Raw genomic sequence first — 19,869 nt, 5'->3', positions numbered from 1 at the left:
CTTAGATCTTTTTAGGGTAAGAGGTTTTTGAGTTATTGCCGTCTATGACTAAATGTGTCAGGAATATCGAAAACAAAACTAACTTAACCTTTTTGGCGTCCCCCTGGATGTACAGCGCCCTTAGCCATTGTCCAAAAAAGAATCAATTTAGTATAGCCTGAAAACCGCCATTAGAGAATGTTAAATGCACTTGAAAATAGATTTAACGTTGATTAAAAAATAGAGTGGGTGATATTTTAATTTTTATCGGTTACTTATTCCATAGTTTCAGACCCACAACTGCAAAGCCTCTATAGCTCCTTGATTTGATAGATGGCAGTCGGACTTGATCTAAGCAATTGAGTTTGAACCTTAATAGTGTTCAGATCGGGAAGATACAGTGGCACTAGGTTATACAAAGTTTTATAAACAGAGTAAAATTTTGTAATCTATTTGGAAATGACGCGGCAACCAATGTAGTGACCGCAATATTGGTGTGATATGGTCATATTTGTGGCTACTCGTGAGCAAACGGGCAGCCACATTTTGACTATTTTGAAGTCTAGAAATAGAAGATGAGGGTAGACCAATATATAAAGAATTACAATAATCTAATCCCGTGGAAATAAAGTCATGGAAAGCCGTTTCAAATCTCTTCCTACTTAGGAAGGGTTTCAAAGTTATATAATTACAACTAAATGTTACAACACTAATTTGGACATGTTTTGGACGACATGTTTTGGACATTTGGACAAGACTAATTTGGAATGCACAATTTTTAATCATTGATTGATTGATTTGTTTGTTTGCTTGTGTATTTATTCATTTGTTTGTTTGTATGTTCATTCATTTGTTTGTTTGTAATTAGTTTTTTTGTGTGTTTGTGACTTTTTTTTTGTTTGTTTGTTTGTTTGTTTTTTTTGTGATTAAAAAATGACTGATTTTAATTCCCAGAAATGTGTGGACAATTTTGAGATGTGGATGTGTTATTATGCTGTGACTTGCTCGGTGAAGTGATTGGTGTTTTTTAAAAGGTGAGTAGTTTTTTTGTTTATTTTAATTTCCTGGTTACACGACACAATAATAATACATCCATATCTCAACAGGGTTCGTTATGGTTTTTTGTGTTGTGGCCAATTTGCTTGGCATTTCTTCAGTTGTTTGTGTTTTGACAAATTTGCAACACGTGTGCTGTCAAATTGATGAAGATTTTTATCTTCATCAATTTCATTTTTTTCTTTATATTTAGTGTTTTTTGGGTCCCACTTTATATTAAGTGTCCTTAACTACTATGTACTTATATCAAAAATAAATACAATGTACTCACTGTGTTTATAATGTATTTGAGAACACTTGTGGTGCTTTTGAGTTGGGATAGAGGTTGTGTTATGGAAAGGTTTGGTGGTTTAAGGGTGGGTTAAGGTGTAAGGGATGGTCAACAGTGTATTTACAAATGTAATTACAAAAGTTAATTACATATGTAATTACATACATGTATTTAATCAAGCCTAAGTACACAGTAAATACATGTATTTACACAATAAGTACATTGTAACAAACTCTTAGTTCTTGTGTAAGTACATATTAGTTAAGGCCACTTAATATAAAGTGGGACCGTTTTTTGTAATTGCATTTGCTTTCTTAAATTGCAATGCATTAAGCTCTCTAGTATATAATAAATGTCACAACACTTATTTGGAATATTCATTATTTGAATGATTAATTGACTGATTGATTGAATGATCGATTAATTTATTCATTCATTCATCTATTCGCTATTTTTGTTAATACATTGTTTTTTAAATTCCCTTAGATGTTCCTGACATTATGATATTACCATTAATTTATTGTAATATTGGGTAAATTCCCTGGATAAATCAAGGATAAAAAAGTGTTGTTTATTTCTTCAGCGTGAACGACTATTAGCATGAATCATTAGAAAATGTTTTGCTCATAATCTGCAGATGGCTATAGATGCCTCAGTCTCAGTTTCTAGTTCAGATGCAGCCTTCCTCATCAAACTGCGCTCAGCTCTCTTAAAAACAGCTTAGCGAGATGCTATCAAAGGCTTCTAATTTAAGCACCGGAGACAGATTTAAGAAATTAGGCTTTTTTTTATCTTTTTTTTTTTTGAGTGAGGACCCAAACACAAACACACCCAATTCCTTTTCCAAAAACTTAAACATAAATATAAAATCAGCTCCTACATAAAATCTTACTCCTATTTTTAATATCCATTGAGAGTAAATTGGGATTATTGTGCAGTAGGGAATAACCTATGATGCCTGGCCAGTGCACACTGTGTATTTATATAAAAAAAGCCAATTAAAAGACAATACTAAACAAGTCCCGAGCATCTGCTCCTCTTTGTGGAGAACAAAAGCTGCTCTACGGCCTAGAAAGAGAGGCAGTTTGTGCCAAATGCAAGTATAAATGTTTTAAAAATGCTTACGCTACTCGATGCTTGTGCTAGCGCCAGCAGGCATTGATAGCATGACGGATAAAGAGTGCCATGTAGGGGACAAATGAAATCATAAAAAGACACACTGAAAGCATTTTTAATGTTAACCCTGCCAGCCTTAATCTACTGATACGCAGACATGAATCCTCACAAGCGGCATGACAAGCGATAGGTTTGCATGCACACACGCTAAAGGAAATGAGTGAGAGAACGGCCAGAGTCCCCGTCAGCGTTTCATATTGCTTGTCAGAGGGATAATTATTGGACTTCTTCAAACACGCGCTCGCAAACACCCTGAACTGCAACACCGCGGCAGCCTGTACCGAGTGCAATTTCAAGAGAGTGGAAAATCATTAATGATTTGAAAGTGGTTTCCTTTCCTTCTATGATCACATAGATCTGAAAATTGCTGCTGGTTGGTGTTAATTATCCTGCCATCCTGGCTGACACCTCCTTTTTTCAGCGCTGGAAGTTGTCATATCAGGATACTATTTTCTGCATGTTAGTTTTCTTCGGAGGGGAGGGGAGAAGGAAAAGAGGGGGAAAGAAAAATGTTCAAAGCTCGAACAGCTTGCATAAACTTCGGCGGAGCAGCCATTAATCCTGGCAGAATGGTAGTTGAACAAACAACCCCTTGGTGGCACAATATTCTGCTAGTAAATAACAAGCATCTTGCACACAAAGGAATGATGTTGAAGAGCTGCATCAAATAGAATGAATCACGTTGTTCTCTCCGCTGCGCTCGTAGCTAATTGGGGCTGTTAATTTGAGATCGCATGCAAATTTAGCACTGCCATTTGACAACTGCGAATTCTTTGCTCCGATTTGTTTACTGCTAATTAAAAGTGGATTTCAAGAAGTGTTTGAATATGCCAAATCGGCACACTCGTGTAAATGGTGGAAATATGCGTTTAAATAACCCAATAGATCAATGCATACGTTTACAGAATATTTTGGGTTGTGTAAAAATGCGATATTAATGTTGTCGAACTGTGGGTGTTTGATAGTTGCTCTATGAGGCGGTAAGATTAGGTGTGAAGACAATAACGCTATTATTTGGCAAGGACTAATTCATTCAGTGTTTATTTATTTAGAATCTAATGTGTTTAATGTTTTAATTACAAAGAGGATAGCAATGATACTGGCAGGATATACAATTTAGAATATCAGATAAATACATTGGTGTAGCTGTGTACTGCTTTAAAAACCAGTAAAATCTGGTAGACATTCCCAGGGCCAAATTAAGAACACGTTAGGAACACGTATAGCAAATCCATGGGGCTACTTTTATTTTTTGCTTTAGTTGTTGTTGTTGTTGTTGTTGTTGTTATTATTATTATTATTATCTTTTAATTTATTATCTAATTAATTTCTATTAACTTATTTATGATCTAACTATTATCTGTTAATTCATTATCTAATTGTTATTTATTAATTTGTTATCTAATTATTATCTATTCATTTATTATCTAGTTATTATCTATTTATTTATTATCTAATTATTATCTGTTCATTTATTAAATAATGATTATCTATTTATTTATTACCTAATTATTATCTTTTCATTTATTATCCAATTATTAACTGTTCATTTGTTATCTATGTATTATCTATTCATTTATTATCTAATTATTATCTATTAATTCATTATCTAATTTTTATTTATTCATTTATTATCTAATTATTATCTCTTAATTTGTTATCTAATTATTATCTATTAATCCATTATCTGATTGTTATCTATTCATTTATTATCTAATTATTATTTATTAATTTTTCTTATTATTATCTATTCATTTATTATCAAATTATCTATTAATTCATTATCTATTTTGTATCTATTCATTTATTATCTAATTATTATCTCTTAATTTATCTAATTACCTATTAATTTATTTTCTTAATAATATCTATTCATTTATTATCTAATTATTATCTATTCATTTGTTATCTAATTATTATCTGTTAATTATTATATAATTATTATCTATTAATGTATAATTTAATTATGATCTATTCATTTATTATCTAATTATTTTCCAATTTTCCACCATTTGATTTATATTTGATTATTATATATTTTTTTCTATTTTATTAAAATAGGCCTGCAAGAAGGCTATACCTAATTAAGTAATGACATAATATGAACGTTAAAGTTCAAACAGGCTGCAAAAAACATTTGCGATACTTCTTAAATTAGTGCTTTATAATAAATGTTTAAATAGAGGTTAGCTTTTTTTTTTTTTTTACTAGTTTATTACCTAGTTTTTTAGAACTTTTGTTGACTATAAATCCCTAATGATAGAATGTCTTTAAAATCCATGCTTCTAATATCCTAAATATAGTGATCTTCTGAGTTACAGAAGGCTAGCATACTTATATTATTTATTTGCATCAGATATATTGTCTGATGAAAGCCAGCACCAATATTTCATTTCTCCATATTATTACTGTCGTTTTCATAAAAAGGGCAAAATAAACATTCATAAAAAAAGTTTGCTTTATACCTGGTTCAGTTAGACGTACTGTGAAGCATAACCGAGAGTAGTTCCTTGAAATACAAACTCTGCAACGATAGACATTTTGATAACTGCTTGTGCAAGCCATTTGATTTGTCCGCACACTGTCTCAGTTATAACGCTTAAAAGCATTAAGGCGTGTCAAAATGCACTTTTGCTATTTTAAGGACAGAAAAATCCACCTTGCGCCGTGGAGCCTGGTCTAACAGGGTTGAGCTTATTCTCTTAATGAGTTATAGGTGTGTTTTGAGAATAAAACAATCAGAGTCTCATCTCCCATTCCCTTTAAGAGTCAGTTGTGTCGTGCCATAGCGCATTTGCCATTTACATGACGGACTTTGTAAGTGGAAAAATTGTACCCTTCACTAGCGAGAAAACAGTTAAACAGAGCATCTACAGCGCGAGCATGAGATGAGCCTCCTTATTCTTTACTTTCACTCTTGTGGATAGGGAAACTTGTTGTACGCACAAACATCCATTAGCCTGCATGATTAATTTAGTTTGTTAAGTGTAAAGATTTGCTTTAAAACTATTTCTAAATTCAGCTCTAATTTCCAGCAAACAGATAAGACAGACAGGACAAATTTAAGCTTGTTTTTTTAATAAAACAAATATGAATATGCATATAATAAATAATAATGCTTATAATAATAACATTATACAAAAGCAAATCGTTATGAATAAACTGAAAAAGGCCCCCGAGATGAAAAAGGCATGAAAGTATGGTTTTTATATTTATATATATAAAATAATAATAATAATAATAATAATAATAATAATAATAATAATATATATATATATATATATATATTTTAATCCTTTAATTCTTTTTTATTTGTAAAGATTTTTGCATATTGCTGTAAACCTTGTGTGTATTTAGCAGTGTGTAAGCAGGGTACACAACTAACGCACTCTGCGCTGAACTATAGACCGGCTTTGATCTGGTCTATTGAACAGTCTATAATAGTTCCTCAAAATAGCAACGCGCCAGCAATGCACCTCAACCCGCCTCCTTTTATAGACCAGAACGCCTATGGGTGCACATATGAGCGCAAATGCATTTGCTATTTAAACAGCCTTGTGCAAAACGTCAAAACAAATCTTGCTCCAAGCTGAAACTAGCAAACAACAATTGTGTCATGCCTTGCGCCACATTGCGCCGAGTGTATAATAGGGCCCTTAGTATTTTCTGATGCTATTTTATTCAGTAAATGCATTTCCATTCTAATCTTTTGTGCATTTTGTCATATGGGATAAAACATTGATCCAGCTCAGTAGTTTGCATAAATTTTTCATGTGCTTTTTCTAAATTCATGCACATTTTGGCATTTCTATTATGCATTTGTTATTCCAGAATGTGCACGGTCGGAAACACAGCTATAGAAACATAACAATTGTCCCATGTCCCTTTCTTTCCTCCTCATATTTCCCAACAGGCCAGTACCACCTTCAGATTCTAGACGTGACATTAGAAGACGACGGCCCCTACGAGTGCCAAGTGGGTCGGTCCGAGAGCAGTCGCCCCATCGTGTCCCGTACAGTCTGGCTCAATGTGCAGAGTAAGCAAACTTTCATCTTTTACCACCGAGCAAAGCTGGCGAGGGTGCAAATGGGGGAAAAAAAAAGAAGCACATGGGACAACTTTAGCCATGACAGATAGCTCAACCAAGGCCGCTAATGGCTGTGCACGCATTGAAAAGGTGACACGCGATGGCAAACCTAAACCTGTCACCATCGCCACATTCAGGGTACTAATGAGCCGAGGAGTTTGTGTGCAGTGTGCTGGAGAATCCCTTGTGCTCGGCTTCAGATAAAGTCCCATTGGTCACAGGTGTATGACAGGGCTGATAGCGCGCATTAGTGATGTGGCCAATTAGTTAGCGCACTTGGCCACCGAGGATAGGGCACTTATAGCGGGCAACATCTGAGGCTTACCTGAGTGAACTACTTGAGCGGAAGAGAGATCCTCCTGCTTGTGGGTGATAACTTTTTTCTTCTAAATTGGTTTCTTTTTTTAACTGTATGGTGAAATGTAATATGTCCAGATGGGTTTTGCTTTGTCCTTTGCTGGAGGAAATATTATGAAGGTGATAAATGTAAGTGCTGCTTTAGAGAGAGAAATGAAAATTTGGATGAATATATAATCATATGGAATAATATGGAATATTCATGAATATAAGTTGCACTTTTTAAACAAGTGGAATAAAAAAATATAAATATAGATTATCATGATATAATAAATAGTTATGAACATAAATTATTGTAAAAATCTTGGAAAATAAAAATAAAAAAATATATTTTTAAATTATACAAAAATAGTTGGCTATTTTTAAATAAATTTTTTTTTTTAAATTTTTATCAAATAAATGGAAAATAAACTATTGATAATAACTTCTGTGACCGCGAGAAATGCAAACAGCTAAGGTTTAAGGTAGACGCAATGAAAAGTACACATGTTTGCTAACCCACCTAAAGTTACAAACAATAATTTCGATTAGAGCGATTATGTGGTGAATGTTGATCTTGTGTTGAGCCCAATGAGCCTCACATCTAAAAATAGAGCAAGGGTGTTACTTTGGTGACATCGCTTTGACTCACATGCTGAAAATGGCGGACGTGAAACAACAAACTGAGAATATGGTAATGCATGCCTGTCAATCACTTTTGGTGGGCGGGGGAACTGCACTACCACGTCAAGTTGTGGTGATCTAGAAACCGCTCCAACTGGTCCACTGTTTTTATGTTGTTAAATTAAAAAAAATGGACTGAGTGTGTTTATATCACCCTAATATGACGGTCTATACACTATACCTCCACACGTTTGTCCAAGCAGCTTAAAAAGTAGATTTTTCACCGTAGGTGTCCTTTAAATAGACAGTTGTGTTTTTAGCATAAATTATACGAAAATGCATTTAAATGAATAAAGAAATACTTGGAAAATAAAACATGGATAATAATAATAATAATAATAATAATAATAATAATAATAATTAGGATAATAATTAATCTTGTCCTTTGCTGTCGTAACTTATTTTTATTAGTTTGTTGTGATTTTATTGTTATTTTATCTTTCTATTTATTTATCCATCTTTTAATTATTTTTTAATTATTATATACTTACAAACATACTCTAGAAACATTATTAAAGGAAGTCAAATGCTGCTGATTTACAGAAAGAAACAATGATTTGTTTTTTTTTTTAACTAACAAACTTACTAACTAAATAAATGAAGTTTCAAAAGTTTTGGAAAATATAAATAAAAATATTGTATTGTCTTTTTTCTAAAATAATTATATTTTTATTACTCATTCAGACAATTTTTTATTTTGTCTTTTGTTATATTTATGACGGTGATCAAGTGCTGCTTTGGTTTTAGAGAGAAAAATAATCATTTGAAAAAAGCAAAATAGACAAAAAGATGTAGATTTAATGTAATATAATTTTATTAACAATAGTCATGTATATAAATGATAAAGAAAGTATTTATTGGATCTAAATATTTTGTTAAATCTAAAATAATTAATATTATTAAATTAATACTTGTTTTAGTATAAATTATACCAAAATATATTTTAATTGTTATAAAACAATAAAATAATAATAATAATAATAATAATAATAATAATGATAATAATAATAATAATTATTATTATTATTATAATAATAATAATTATTATTATTATAAATCAGCTTTGTCCTTTCTGTCATAACTTATTTTCATTTGATTGTTTTTATTTTTGTTTTTTTATCTATTTATTTCTCCATGTATTTATTTTTAATTATTATATTCCTTGAAACATACTCTAGAAACTTTGTTTAGGAAAGTCAAATGCTCCATTTTTACCGAGAGAAACAATGATATGGAAAAAACAAAATAAAAAATACTTCGACCATTTGTCAAAGTAGAGCTTTTTTTTGTTTGTGTTTGGGGTCAGTCCAATACATCGGTTTGTGACTTGGCTGCGATTCTCTTTGTATTGTGTGAACCTCAGAGGCCGAATCGCCCTCGAGAATACCTGAAGGAAATTCATAAGACATCAGAGCGAAGCAGTTTGACTTTGTGTCAAATTGATTTCAGTGAAAGATGCTGGTAGTTATTGGTTCAATTCTGTGCAGGTCTTCTTTCCAATCAGAGTTCAATTTGAGGATCTTTGGAGCCGTTTCAACATGTCAATTCCTTAAGCACTCGAGCCCTGAGGATGTTATTACTCAATCGTTCTTGACTCGTTTTGATTTGGACATGACCAGAAGACAGATTCAGCGACTCACTAACCTAACAACAACTTAAATCATTGAGCAAGTTTTTAACTGCTGTGACCCAACAGTTGTTGAAATACTACTGTAGTTTTTTATTAATAGCAATTATTTATTATCTTTATTTTATATATTTCCATTTTCATTTTCAGTTGTTAAATTGTTCTGTTGTTAGATGTTTTATTGCAGTTTTGTTTTCTTTTAGATTTGTTTACATATTTAGTTACTATATTTTTAATTGAATACAGTTTTAGGTTTTATTTTTAATCACTTCATATTTTACTTAATCATTCATTTTGCCTTGGATTAGTCCCTCTAATCATCAGCAGAATGAACCGCTAAGTGTTCCGGCATATGTTTTACACAGCACATGCCCTTCCAGCTGCAACACAGTACTGGGAAACATACATACACACTCATTTACTACAGCCAATTTAGTTGATTAAATTCACCTATAGTGCATGTCTTTGGACTGTGTGGGAAACCGGAGCACCCGAAAGAAACCCACGCCAACACAGGAAAACATGCAAACTCTACACAGAAATGCCAACTGACCCAGCCGGGACTTAAACCAGCTTAATACACTTTTTATAACATCTAAGCAATTCTTTATAAATTAATTTGCCCAAAATATTTTAAGTGCTTATCATTTTCAGCCTGTATTATCTTTAAATTTCCATTTTAGATGTATTTATTTTAACAATTGTGTGTGTGTGTTTTCATTTTCAGATTTTTTTATCAAATAACAAAATTATAAGCTATATATTGAAATGTAATCTAAATATTGAAATATGTACTGTATGTTTATAAAAGCATTAGTCAAGCCCTAATTCCACGTTGTTTCCTATTATAATTTCCCCCTCCCAAAAAAATAATTCTTGTTGCAATTATAATAATATCCTAACATGTTTTGCTACCAATTATTTAAACATGTTTTTAACACAGTTTAGAAATTTTAATACTGATGATATATTTTTAAATCTATTTAAAAATAATAAATAATATTAAAATAATAAATAAAATTAAATGTGCAGAAAGAAAAATTATAAGCTACTGCATAATTTGTTTAATAATAATAATTAATAATTCATTTTATTAGTAAATGGCGCCTTTCTAGACACCCAAGGTCGCCTTACAATAAGCATCAGCAGCAAAACTAAAACAAATTAAAACAAATAATAAAACATTACTAAACAATTATTGACCAAACAGGTAAAAACACAGTAGCGAAAATAAAATAACATGATAAAAAATATGATAAAAATTGTTAAAGGAAAGCCTGCTTTAAAAAGATGGGTCTTTAGACAAGATTTAAAAGTGTTCTGTTTCTCATACAAAGTGGTTGCAACACAGACTCAATGTGAAAACGTACTGCATATACATTTCTGGAGAGCATAAATTATGTAGCCAGATGTAAAACGAAAGCTACAGGGTGGTAGGACGCTGCCGACAGCTTCTGTTTCTTTTCGCGCTACCAGCTGACCGCTTACCTCTGTGTGGAAGGCTTTTCCGCTGTTACCAGATTGTTTATTGGCTCTCCTTGTACGTCGGACTTAAGACACTGAGAGGAGCTGACCGCGACGACTGGGTTTGAATTCGGCAAGAAACGTTTCCAGAAAGTAAAACAAAAAACAAAAGGCAAAATAAAATAAACAAGTAAATAACAGGGTGAGAACGTGGTAAGATCTGAAAACATGGTAAATATCAAGCTAGGGCTTTTCTTTTTCTGGATTGCTTTTGAAAACACTGTCGGTTGGGTTTAGGATAGGAGGTGGGTGAGGTTATCGTTGGTTTATCAGTCAGTTAATCAGTCAACTGTGGCCTCTGGAGGATTTTTGTGAAAAAAGCAGCCGCGAATGGCACTCGTGAGAGAAGTTTGAGATCTGAAAATGTGTGCACAGCTACCTTTGGTGGATTCGCGAAAACAAGAACTGCTAAAAGATTTAGCTCCTGGTATGTATTTGGCACTCTCCAGATATGTATACAGAGGTAGGTATCAATAATGAGCCTGGATTCAATATAATGATTGTTGCACTGCTGAAAAGTAATGCTCAGTCACTCCAAAAAGGTGTATGTTATTTAAAAACATTTTGTTATTTTACTTAAAAAAAATAAACATTGGGATGAGAAATGACAGAATATTATTTTGCAGGTAAACTGTTCCTATAAATACAACACTTTTCATAATTTAGGGATGTATACATACATTTATTTATATCTTATTATTTGCGTAACACACTGTACCCTTTCAGATTAATCTGCGGAGTGTGTAATGTCTGCAATCACTACTCCCTTTATTCATTTTCTACACTTCTCTCTCATTCACACAATCCTTCCTGTTCCATATGTTCTTTCTCTTTTTTTCAGTCTATCTTTCCATCTTTTACTCAATCCCTTTTGGAGTCTCAGTCTTTGACTTTTCTTCCATCTCTCCTGCCTCCTGTGGTGGAGCGGCCCATATGATTGAGGCAGGGGGTCTTGAAAGCCCCTTTTCTTCAGCAGTCATCAAGCATTCACTTCCTCTTCTGTCCCAGAGACGTGTGTGCGTGTTGGTGTGTCTGCGTGTGCATGTGTGTGTGTGCGCGTGCATGTGTGTGTGCGCGTGCATTTGTTTGTGTGTCCATTTGTGTGTGTGTGTGTGTGTGTGTGTGTGTGTGTGTGTGTGTGTGTGTGTGTGTGTGTGTGTGTGTGTGTGTGTGTGTGTGTGTGTGTGTGTGTGTGTGTGTGTGTGTGTGTGTGTGACACAGGGCGGTTGCTGTGGTGACTGCTTTTCTTTTGCCTGGGAAGGCAGCAGGTTTTATTGACAGCAATGAAATAGAGAAAGGACAAGACAGTGAAGATAGTTATGGGTGTAACAGAATCTCAGTTTCACACACTTAGACAAACACACACACACATGCTGACGAATAAACAGCAGCAGGCTTCAGTCACGCATTTATCACATTCAACAGATGGATTCATATTGTGCTTGTATGTTTAATAGGGTCGCAATTTGACACCTTTAAACATAACATTAAACATATAATACTGAATATATATATATATATATATATATATATATATATATATATATATATATATATATATATATATATATATATATATATATATATATAAACCTCTAAATGCCATCTGAAATTTTCTTCTAAAATGAGCTTTTCTCATCAAACAGCATTTAAAGGTTTTTGCATCTAAATATATATATATATATATATATATATATATATATATATATATATATATATATATATATATATATATATATATATATATATATATTAATATCACACAAGTAGCAATGTGATATGGCTGTATATTGGCACTGGTGGGTGGCCTGCATTGACTCGAGGCCACAGGCTGAGTGCCTTATTGCCACAGCAGTGATGATATACAGCCATATTGCAAAAAAGAAAATCAAACATGTAGAGTCTTAAAAATAATTTTGTACAAGGAACTACTTTCTTCCGCCAATTATTCACATCTGCAGTTGATGTCAGAACAGCAGAAACCATTTCCAGTTCACACATGTCACTTTAGAGCTAGTGTTTGAATGATTCTCTAGCATAATGTCTAAAGTGATGACAAAACAGGTGACAAAACAATTGCTCACATTTTAAGATTATGAGGCTGAATCATCAGTCTACAGAGATTTTCCAGTATTTCTGTTGCAGTCAGGATTCCACAATAGTTAACCATGAAAAAAACAAAGCAAAGCAAACACTAGCAGTTTCTGTGGTATAAATACAGCACTATAAAATACAAAAGAGAGAAATCGACTTAGAATGTCACTTACTTGATTTATAATGATTTGATCAACTGTAGTTTAAAACTTACGTTGAGAAAACGCTAAGTTTTTCCTCCCTCTAAGGACTTATTATGTGGTATTTGTCACCATGTTGTGGCAAAACGTCAACAGTCATTTTCTTTGGCCTGCTCAGAAAGGCTGATGGCAGCCGATGCACTGAATCTCTGACATTATAAATATTTAAAATAGGCACTATCCTTATAAACTGTATAGTTGCAATCTAAACAACTACATTCTCAACTAAAAAAAGCCTTAAAAGTACATTATGTTGTCCAACAGCAGCAATATTTGTTAAACTGTAGAGTGTCCTCTACTTGTTGCTGTATGTGAGCAGAGAAATACAAAAGGGTGAGGGGTGAAGAGGCTTTACGAGTGCTGTTACAGAATATCCCACAGCTATCAGCCGATCAGATTATACTGTATATATAAATAAACTGCCAATCTCAGTGGTTGCACAGTTTTTTGTTTTTTTTATGATTTATTTAACATTTTTCCAATTTACAAACATAGCAAACAACCTTTATAGAAATAATAATAGAAAAAATATGAATGCAAATTAAAATAATAACAATTATTTACAATTCGAGTAATGAAATATAACAAACTGATGTATTATTATTGTCAAGAGCTAGCAAGGGTGATCAGTCTAGATCCAGCTGAAGAGTTTTAACATAAAAAAGGGCATTCCAAATTTTGACTTATGTTCTGTTATGTCTTTGAAGGGAGTGGTGGGCAGTTTTTAATACAGCAGATCAAAATAAAATAAACCATGAGGAAATAAATGAGTCACGAGGCAATAAGCATTGGCAAAAAGTACAATCAGAAATTGTCATGGTGTGCACAGACAATAAAGATGCAAAAAACATGTCTAAAAAAACAGTTGCCACATGTTGAGATAACATTTAATTTATTCAAAGTTATACAACTTAATGTTGCCCTCAGTCAAATCTATTTGCTCTGGAACAAAAAACAGATGGTTGAGACCAAATTTTACCATTAGATATACTCAAAACGTATTATATTTAATGTTTTGAGACATTCATCAGATTCTAGAACTGTCCATGGTAAGGCTGCTATTGGCGAGGTATGTGTATGATGAAAAGGTGCTTTATAACTCGCATATCTGAAATTGACCAAACTTGTTTTTAGATAGGCACTCAACATAAAAACAAACAGCATATGTGAAGTATAAACAATTATGATTAAAGGGTGAATTGATTGGAGGAGTGCTGTTATCATTAAAGTGTCACATGGGTGAAAAAAATCTGATGTAATTCTGAAAATGTACTTGTATATACATTTATGGAGATCGCAAATTATGTACCCAAAGGAAAAAATGACTGCATTTTGTCTTTAAAACGAACGCAGTGGGGCGATATGATGCCATTCTTTTCCACTTACCTCTGTATGGATGGCTTTCCTGCTGTTACCAGTTTGTCGAGTGTCTTGCTGCGTACTCTGGCAAACTTGTGAAGTGGAGCAGATTTGACCGCGACAATGGGGTTCGATTACGGCAAAGAACGGTTCTAGAAAGCAGGTAAGACAAAAACAAAAGCCCAAAAATTAAATTAACAAGTAAATAATAGGGTGAGAATGTGGCAAAATTTGAAAACGTGGAAAAAACACAGGCTTACACAAGGGCTTTTCTTTTTCTGGATTCCTTTTGAAAACACTATCGGTTGGGTTTAGGTAAGGAGGAGGGTGGGTCAGTCGATCGGTCAGTCAGTCAGTTGACAGCAGCCTCTGGTGGATTTACATGAGTTTGGTAGGCGTGAATGGCACTTGCGAGTGAAATTTGAGATCTCAAAAAGCGTACACAGCGGCCTCTGGTGAATTCGGAAAACAAAAACTGCAAAAAAAAACAAAACGTATTTGGCGCTCTCCATAAATGTATATTGGGGTACGTATTGAAAATAAGCCTGGGTTGCTGAAATGATAGTGTGTTTTTGTATTATAAATTAACTAATTCTATACACACATAAACACCCTGTAATACATTTCTCTATAGACATTTAAGCATATTTCCTGTAACAAATTGAGTCATAAACATTTTTGTTCTACCACCTATACTGTTTTTTCCCCTAAGATTCAGGAATGAGTCAGTATCTTCAATTATATAGAAAGCAAACAAACAGAATGTTGACTATTCGAGGCACTTTTGCAATGTCTATTCATAGCTTTACTCGTCTGCCAAAATAATCCAGTTTAATGTATTTTATTTACCTTCATTTAGGCCTTGTGATTATATGATTAATAGACCTTTCAGGGAATTAATTTGATTGCGGTGTTTTTGCTTATGTGGAAAATGCGTGCCGTTCCACTCTGCTTTTCTCTTTGTTTAGTGCCGCCATGTGTAACTGAAATATTAAAGGCTAATTTTTGTTTATATGATGTTTTGAAATGGACGTTTGCAAATGTGAGTGCTGAAGGCAGCAGTATTTCCCCATCCATTACCTCACCATCGCACCCGTTCAGGGCTGGATTTTTGCTGTGTCTGCTTCTAATCTACCTCAGTAAATCCAATCCAAATGGCATAATGTCTTTACAGAGGGGAGTGGTGAGGCTGAGAAAAAAAGAAGAGAAAGACAGAGTGAGAGACTAAAAGATGAGGCAGGGTCTTAATTGGATTCTCTATGTCCATGTGATATGTTTTATAATGGCCTAATTCAAGATGAATCACCCTTGGCTTGCTAGAAGCAAAGCGCATGGCCACAGCATCTATTGCTATCTCTACAGGCACTGCCGTGAAGCTTTCTCAATGCTTCTCTCTGTGTTTTTCTTTTTTGTCGTACATAGACAGAAGATAACCATGGTTGGTTCAAGTGGCAACTTGTAATCCTAAACAATAATGTGGCATTCCTTACATATTCCTTTCTCTCCTTTGATCCCGACTAGTCATTCTAGGAAAATATTGTTAGCATTTTACAAATGTAAACATGTTATTGGTTGAGCTTTTAATAAATGTGAAGCATTTTTAGGTGCACTTGTTTTATGTAATTGCATTTAATATTTCTAACATGATATACTAATGTTTTGAGTAATAAATAAAGCCATGATTTAAATAAAACCATGTTTTAGAGTTAAAATAAGATATATGGAGTAAACATTTTAATATGTGGCAAATGTTACTCATTAAAAACACAATTTTTATTTTATTTTAGAATAATTAGTTTACTTTTTTTGTTATTTCAAGTTCTGTTAATGTGGTTTGAGAATGCTCATTAAAGGAAGGAAGGAAGGAAGGAAGGAAGGAAGGAAGAGAGGAAGGAATGAATATAGAATGATGGATAGATGGAAAAATAGTTTAATGGTTACTGGGTGGGTGGATAGAAATAGTTACAATGGTGAATCAGTGGGGTGGAACTGAATGATTGGAATGGTATAGTGGATGAATGGGTAAAAGGAATGATAAAAGGATGGATAGATGGAATATGGAATGATGGATGGATGGATGGATGGATGGATGGATAGAAAAAACAGTTAAATGGTAAACGGGTGGGTGAAACAAATGATAGATGGAAAGAAAAAAAAGAGTTAGAATGATCAATGGGTGATGGAAGAAACAATTGATGGATGGAATGATAGAGTGGATGAATGGGTGAAGGGAATGATAAAATGATGGATAAATGTAATTATGGAAAGTAAGATGGATTGAAAAATTGTAACGGTGAATGGGTGGAGCAAGAAACGATGGATGGCTGGATGAATGGCTGGATGAATGAATGGATGGATGGATGATGGATGGATGGATGGAAAAATAGTTAGAATGGTGAACTGGAAGTGGGAAGAAACAATGGTAAACTGTAGAAGGAATTATAATATGATGGATGGATGGATGGATGGATGGATGGATGGATGGATAGATGGAAAAATAGTTAAATGGTGAATGGGTGGGGGGAGGAAATAATGAATGGATGGATGGATAGACGGATGGATGGAAAAATAGTTAGGTTGGTAAACAGGAATTGGGAGGTAACAATATATGTAAGGAATGATAAAATGTTACATGGATGGATGGATGAAAAAAATAGTTAAATGGTGAACGGGTGGGTGGAACAAATGATAGATTGAAAGAAAAAAAAGAGTTAGAATGATCAATGGGTGGGGGAAAAACAATTGATGGATGGAATGGTATAGTGGATGAATGGGTGAAGGGAATAATAAAAATGAAGGATAAATGTAATGATGGAAAAAAAGATGGATGGAAAAAAATTATGGTGAATGGGTGGGGGAAGAAATGATGGATGGATGGCTAAATGGAAAAATAGTTGGAGTGGTGAACTGGAAGTGGGAAGATACAATAGTGAACAGTAGAAGGAATGATAAAATGATGGATAAAAGGGTGGATGGATGGAAAAATAGTTAAATGGTGAATTGTTGGGGGGAGGAAACAGTGTATGAATGGAATGGATGGATGGAAGGATGGATGGAAAATAGTTAGGTTGGTGAACGGGAAGTGGGAGGAAACAATATATGTACAGGTATGTAAGGAATGATAAAATGTTACATGGATGGATGGATGGAAAATAGTTGAATGGTGAATGGGTGGCGGAGGAAACAATGAGTGAATGGAATGGAAAGATGATGGATGGATAGATTAATGGAAAAATGGTTTGATTGGTGAACAGGAAGTGGGAAGAAACAATGTATAGATGTAAGGAATGATAAAATGATGGATGGATGGATAAAAATAGTTAAATGGTTAATAGGTGGGGGATAAAACAATTGATTAATAGAATTGAATAATGGATGGATAGATGAGTTAATAAAAACAGTTAGAATGGTGAATAGGAAGTGGGAAGAAACAATGTATGGATGGAAAAAATACAATGATAGATGGATGGATGGATGGATGGATGGATGGATGGATGGATGAACAAATAGTTAGAATGGTGAACGAGAAGTGGGAAGAAACAATGTTTAGATGGAAGGAATGATAAAAAGATGAATAGAAGAATGCATGGATGGAAAAAAGTTAAATGGTGAATGGGTGGAAGAAGAACCGATGGATGGATGGATGGATAGATAGAAAAAATAAAGTTATAATGGTGAACGGAAACTGGGAAGAAACAATGCATGGATGGAATGGAATAGTGGATGGATGGATGGATGGATGGATGGATGGATGGATGGATGGATGGCTGGGTAGAAGAAATAATGACATAATGGATGGATTGATGCATAGATGGATGGATGTGAATTGAAATAGTTAAAATGGGGAATGGATTGGTGGAAGAAATGAAAGAAAGAAAGAAAGAAAGAAAGAAAGAAAAAGAAAGAAAGAAAGAAAGAGAGAGAGAGAGAGAGAGAGAAAGAGAGAAAGAAAGAAAGAAAGAAAGAAAGAAAGAAAGAAAGAAAGAAAGAAAGAAAGAAAGAAAGAAAGAAAGAAAGAGGAATGCTGCTGATTGTACAATAGCGTGTTGTATTGTGGCTGTGCTGTCCAGCCGTGTGGTGACTCTGCCAGTTGGAGTCTCATCCTGATGAAAGTCACTGCTGAGTCTTCATGATCAGGGCTTTGTTCAGGCATCTCTGTGTCGCCCACGTTCTGCATCTGAGTCATGAATTGTGCCACATATATATGATTGTCAGTCACATTAAGTCAAGCGCACATCCTCACTGCAGCCGGAGGTGTTTGCTTCTCTGCATAGCCTCTGACTAAATATAAATGCAAAACTCTCTCCAGCACAGCTTTCTCCCAAACGATGAAGCTGGTTTAATGGTTTTAAAGCAGGAGAAGCCCGAGGATCAACACTTGGCTAGTTTCCTTCTTTCTCCTGTGGCTCCAAAGAGATTAGTTGTGTGGGATTCACAGGTCAGATGATTGACTTTAAAGAAAGGTTTCTGAATATTAGTGCCAGTAAGAAATGATGGGAGCTTGCCAAACTGCCATTGAGATAAATGGGAAGGCTAATGGTTAGATCTCTCATACTTTTATTGTCTTTAAGAGTAGTGTCTCTGGAAATGTAAATTAAAAGCTACATTATTTACATTAATGTAAATTAGAGTTAAGTTACATTCATTTGTTAATTAATAAATAAATAAACAAACATGGCTTAAAAGTTGTAGTTTGCTTTTTAATAGTTTAGTAATAATTTTCATAGTGCTATATATACATGTTATATTGTTGTTTTTTTGTGTGTATATGCACACTCACTGGCCACCTTTTTAAAGGTACACCTTACTAGTATCGAGTTGAACCCCCTTTTGCCTTCAAAACTGTCTTTATCCTTCGTGGCAAAGATTCAACAAGGTTCTGGAAATATTCCTTAGAGATTTTGATCCATATTGATATGATAACATAATGCAGTTGCTGCAGATTTGCCAGCTGCAGATCCATGATGCAAATCTTCCATCACATCCCAAAGATGCTCTTCTGGATTGAGATCTGCTGACTGTGAGGCCTTTGAGTACAGTGAAGTCATTGTCATGTTCAAGAAACCAGTCTGGGATGATTCGTGCTTTATGACATGGCGCATTATGCTGCTGGAAGTAGCCATCAGAAAATGGGTATACTGTTGTCATAAAGGGATACACATGGTCAGCAACAATACTCAGGTAGGCTGTGGCGTTGACATGATGCACAATTGGTACTAATAGGCCTAAAATGTGTCAAAAAAATATCCCCCACACCATTACACCACCACCGCCAGCTAAACCCATTGATACAAGGCAAAATAGATCCATACTTTCATGTTGTTGATGACAAATTCTGACCCTACCATCCGAAAGTCGCAGCAGAAATCGAAACTCATCAGACCAGGCAACATTTTTCCAATCCCCTATTGTCCAAATTTGGTGAATTTTAGCCTCCTATTCTTAGCTGACAGGAGTGGCACGCGGTGTAGTCTTC

At 34.0% G+C, this 19,869-nt stretch overlaps 1 protein-coding gene across 10 annotated transcripts in view; it reads left to right on the top strand.

Moving 5' to 3' along the window:
* nphs1 (NPHS1 adhesion molecule, nephrin) overlaps positions 1-19,869 on the top strand; it is a 486,431-nt gene that overhangs the window by 340,617 nt on the left and 125,945 nt on the right. For all 10 annotated transcript variants that reach the window (XR_015508789.1, XM_087283293.1, XM_087283292.1 and 7 more), the window contains 1 exon segment: positions 6,396-6,518. Coding sequence is in view for 9 of the 10 variants with exons in the window: in XM_087283293.1 (XP_087139419.1) it covers positions 6,396-6,518 (123 nt within the window). In the remaining variant the exon portion in view is untranslated.

The sequence above is a fragment of the Danio rerio genome, chromosome 15 (assembly GCF_052040795.2).
Source record: "Danio rerio strain M-AB ecotype USA chromosome 15, GRCz13ab, whole genome shotgun sequence".
NCBI classification, from domain to species: domain Eukaryota; kingdom Metazoa; phylum Chordata; class Actinopteri; order Cypriniformes; family Danionidae; genus Danio; species Danio rerio.
Note: the sequence above shows the minus strand (reverse complement) of the source record. Positions and strands in the feature narration are given on the sequence as shown.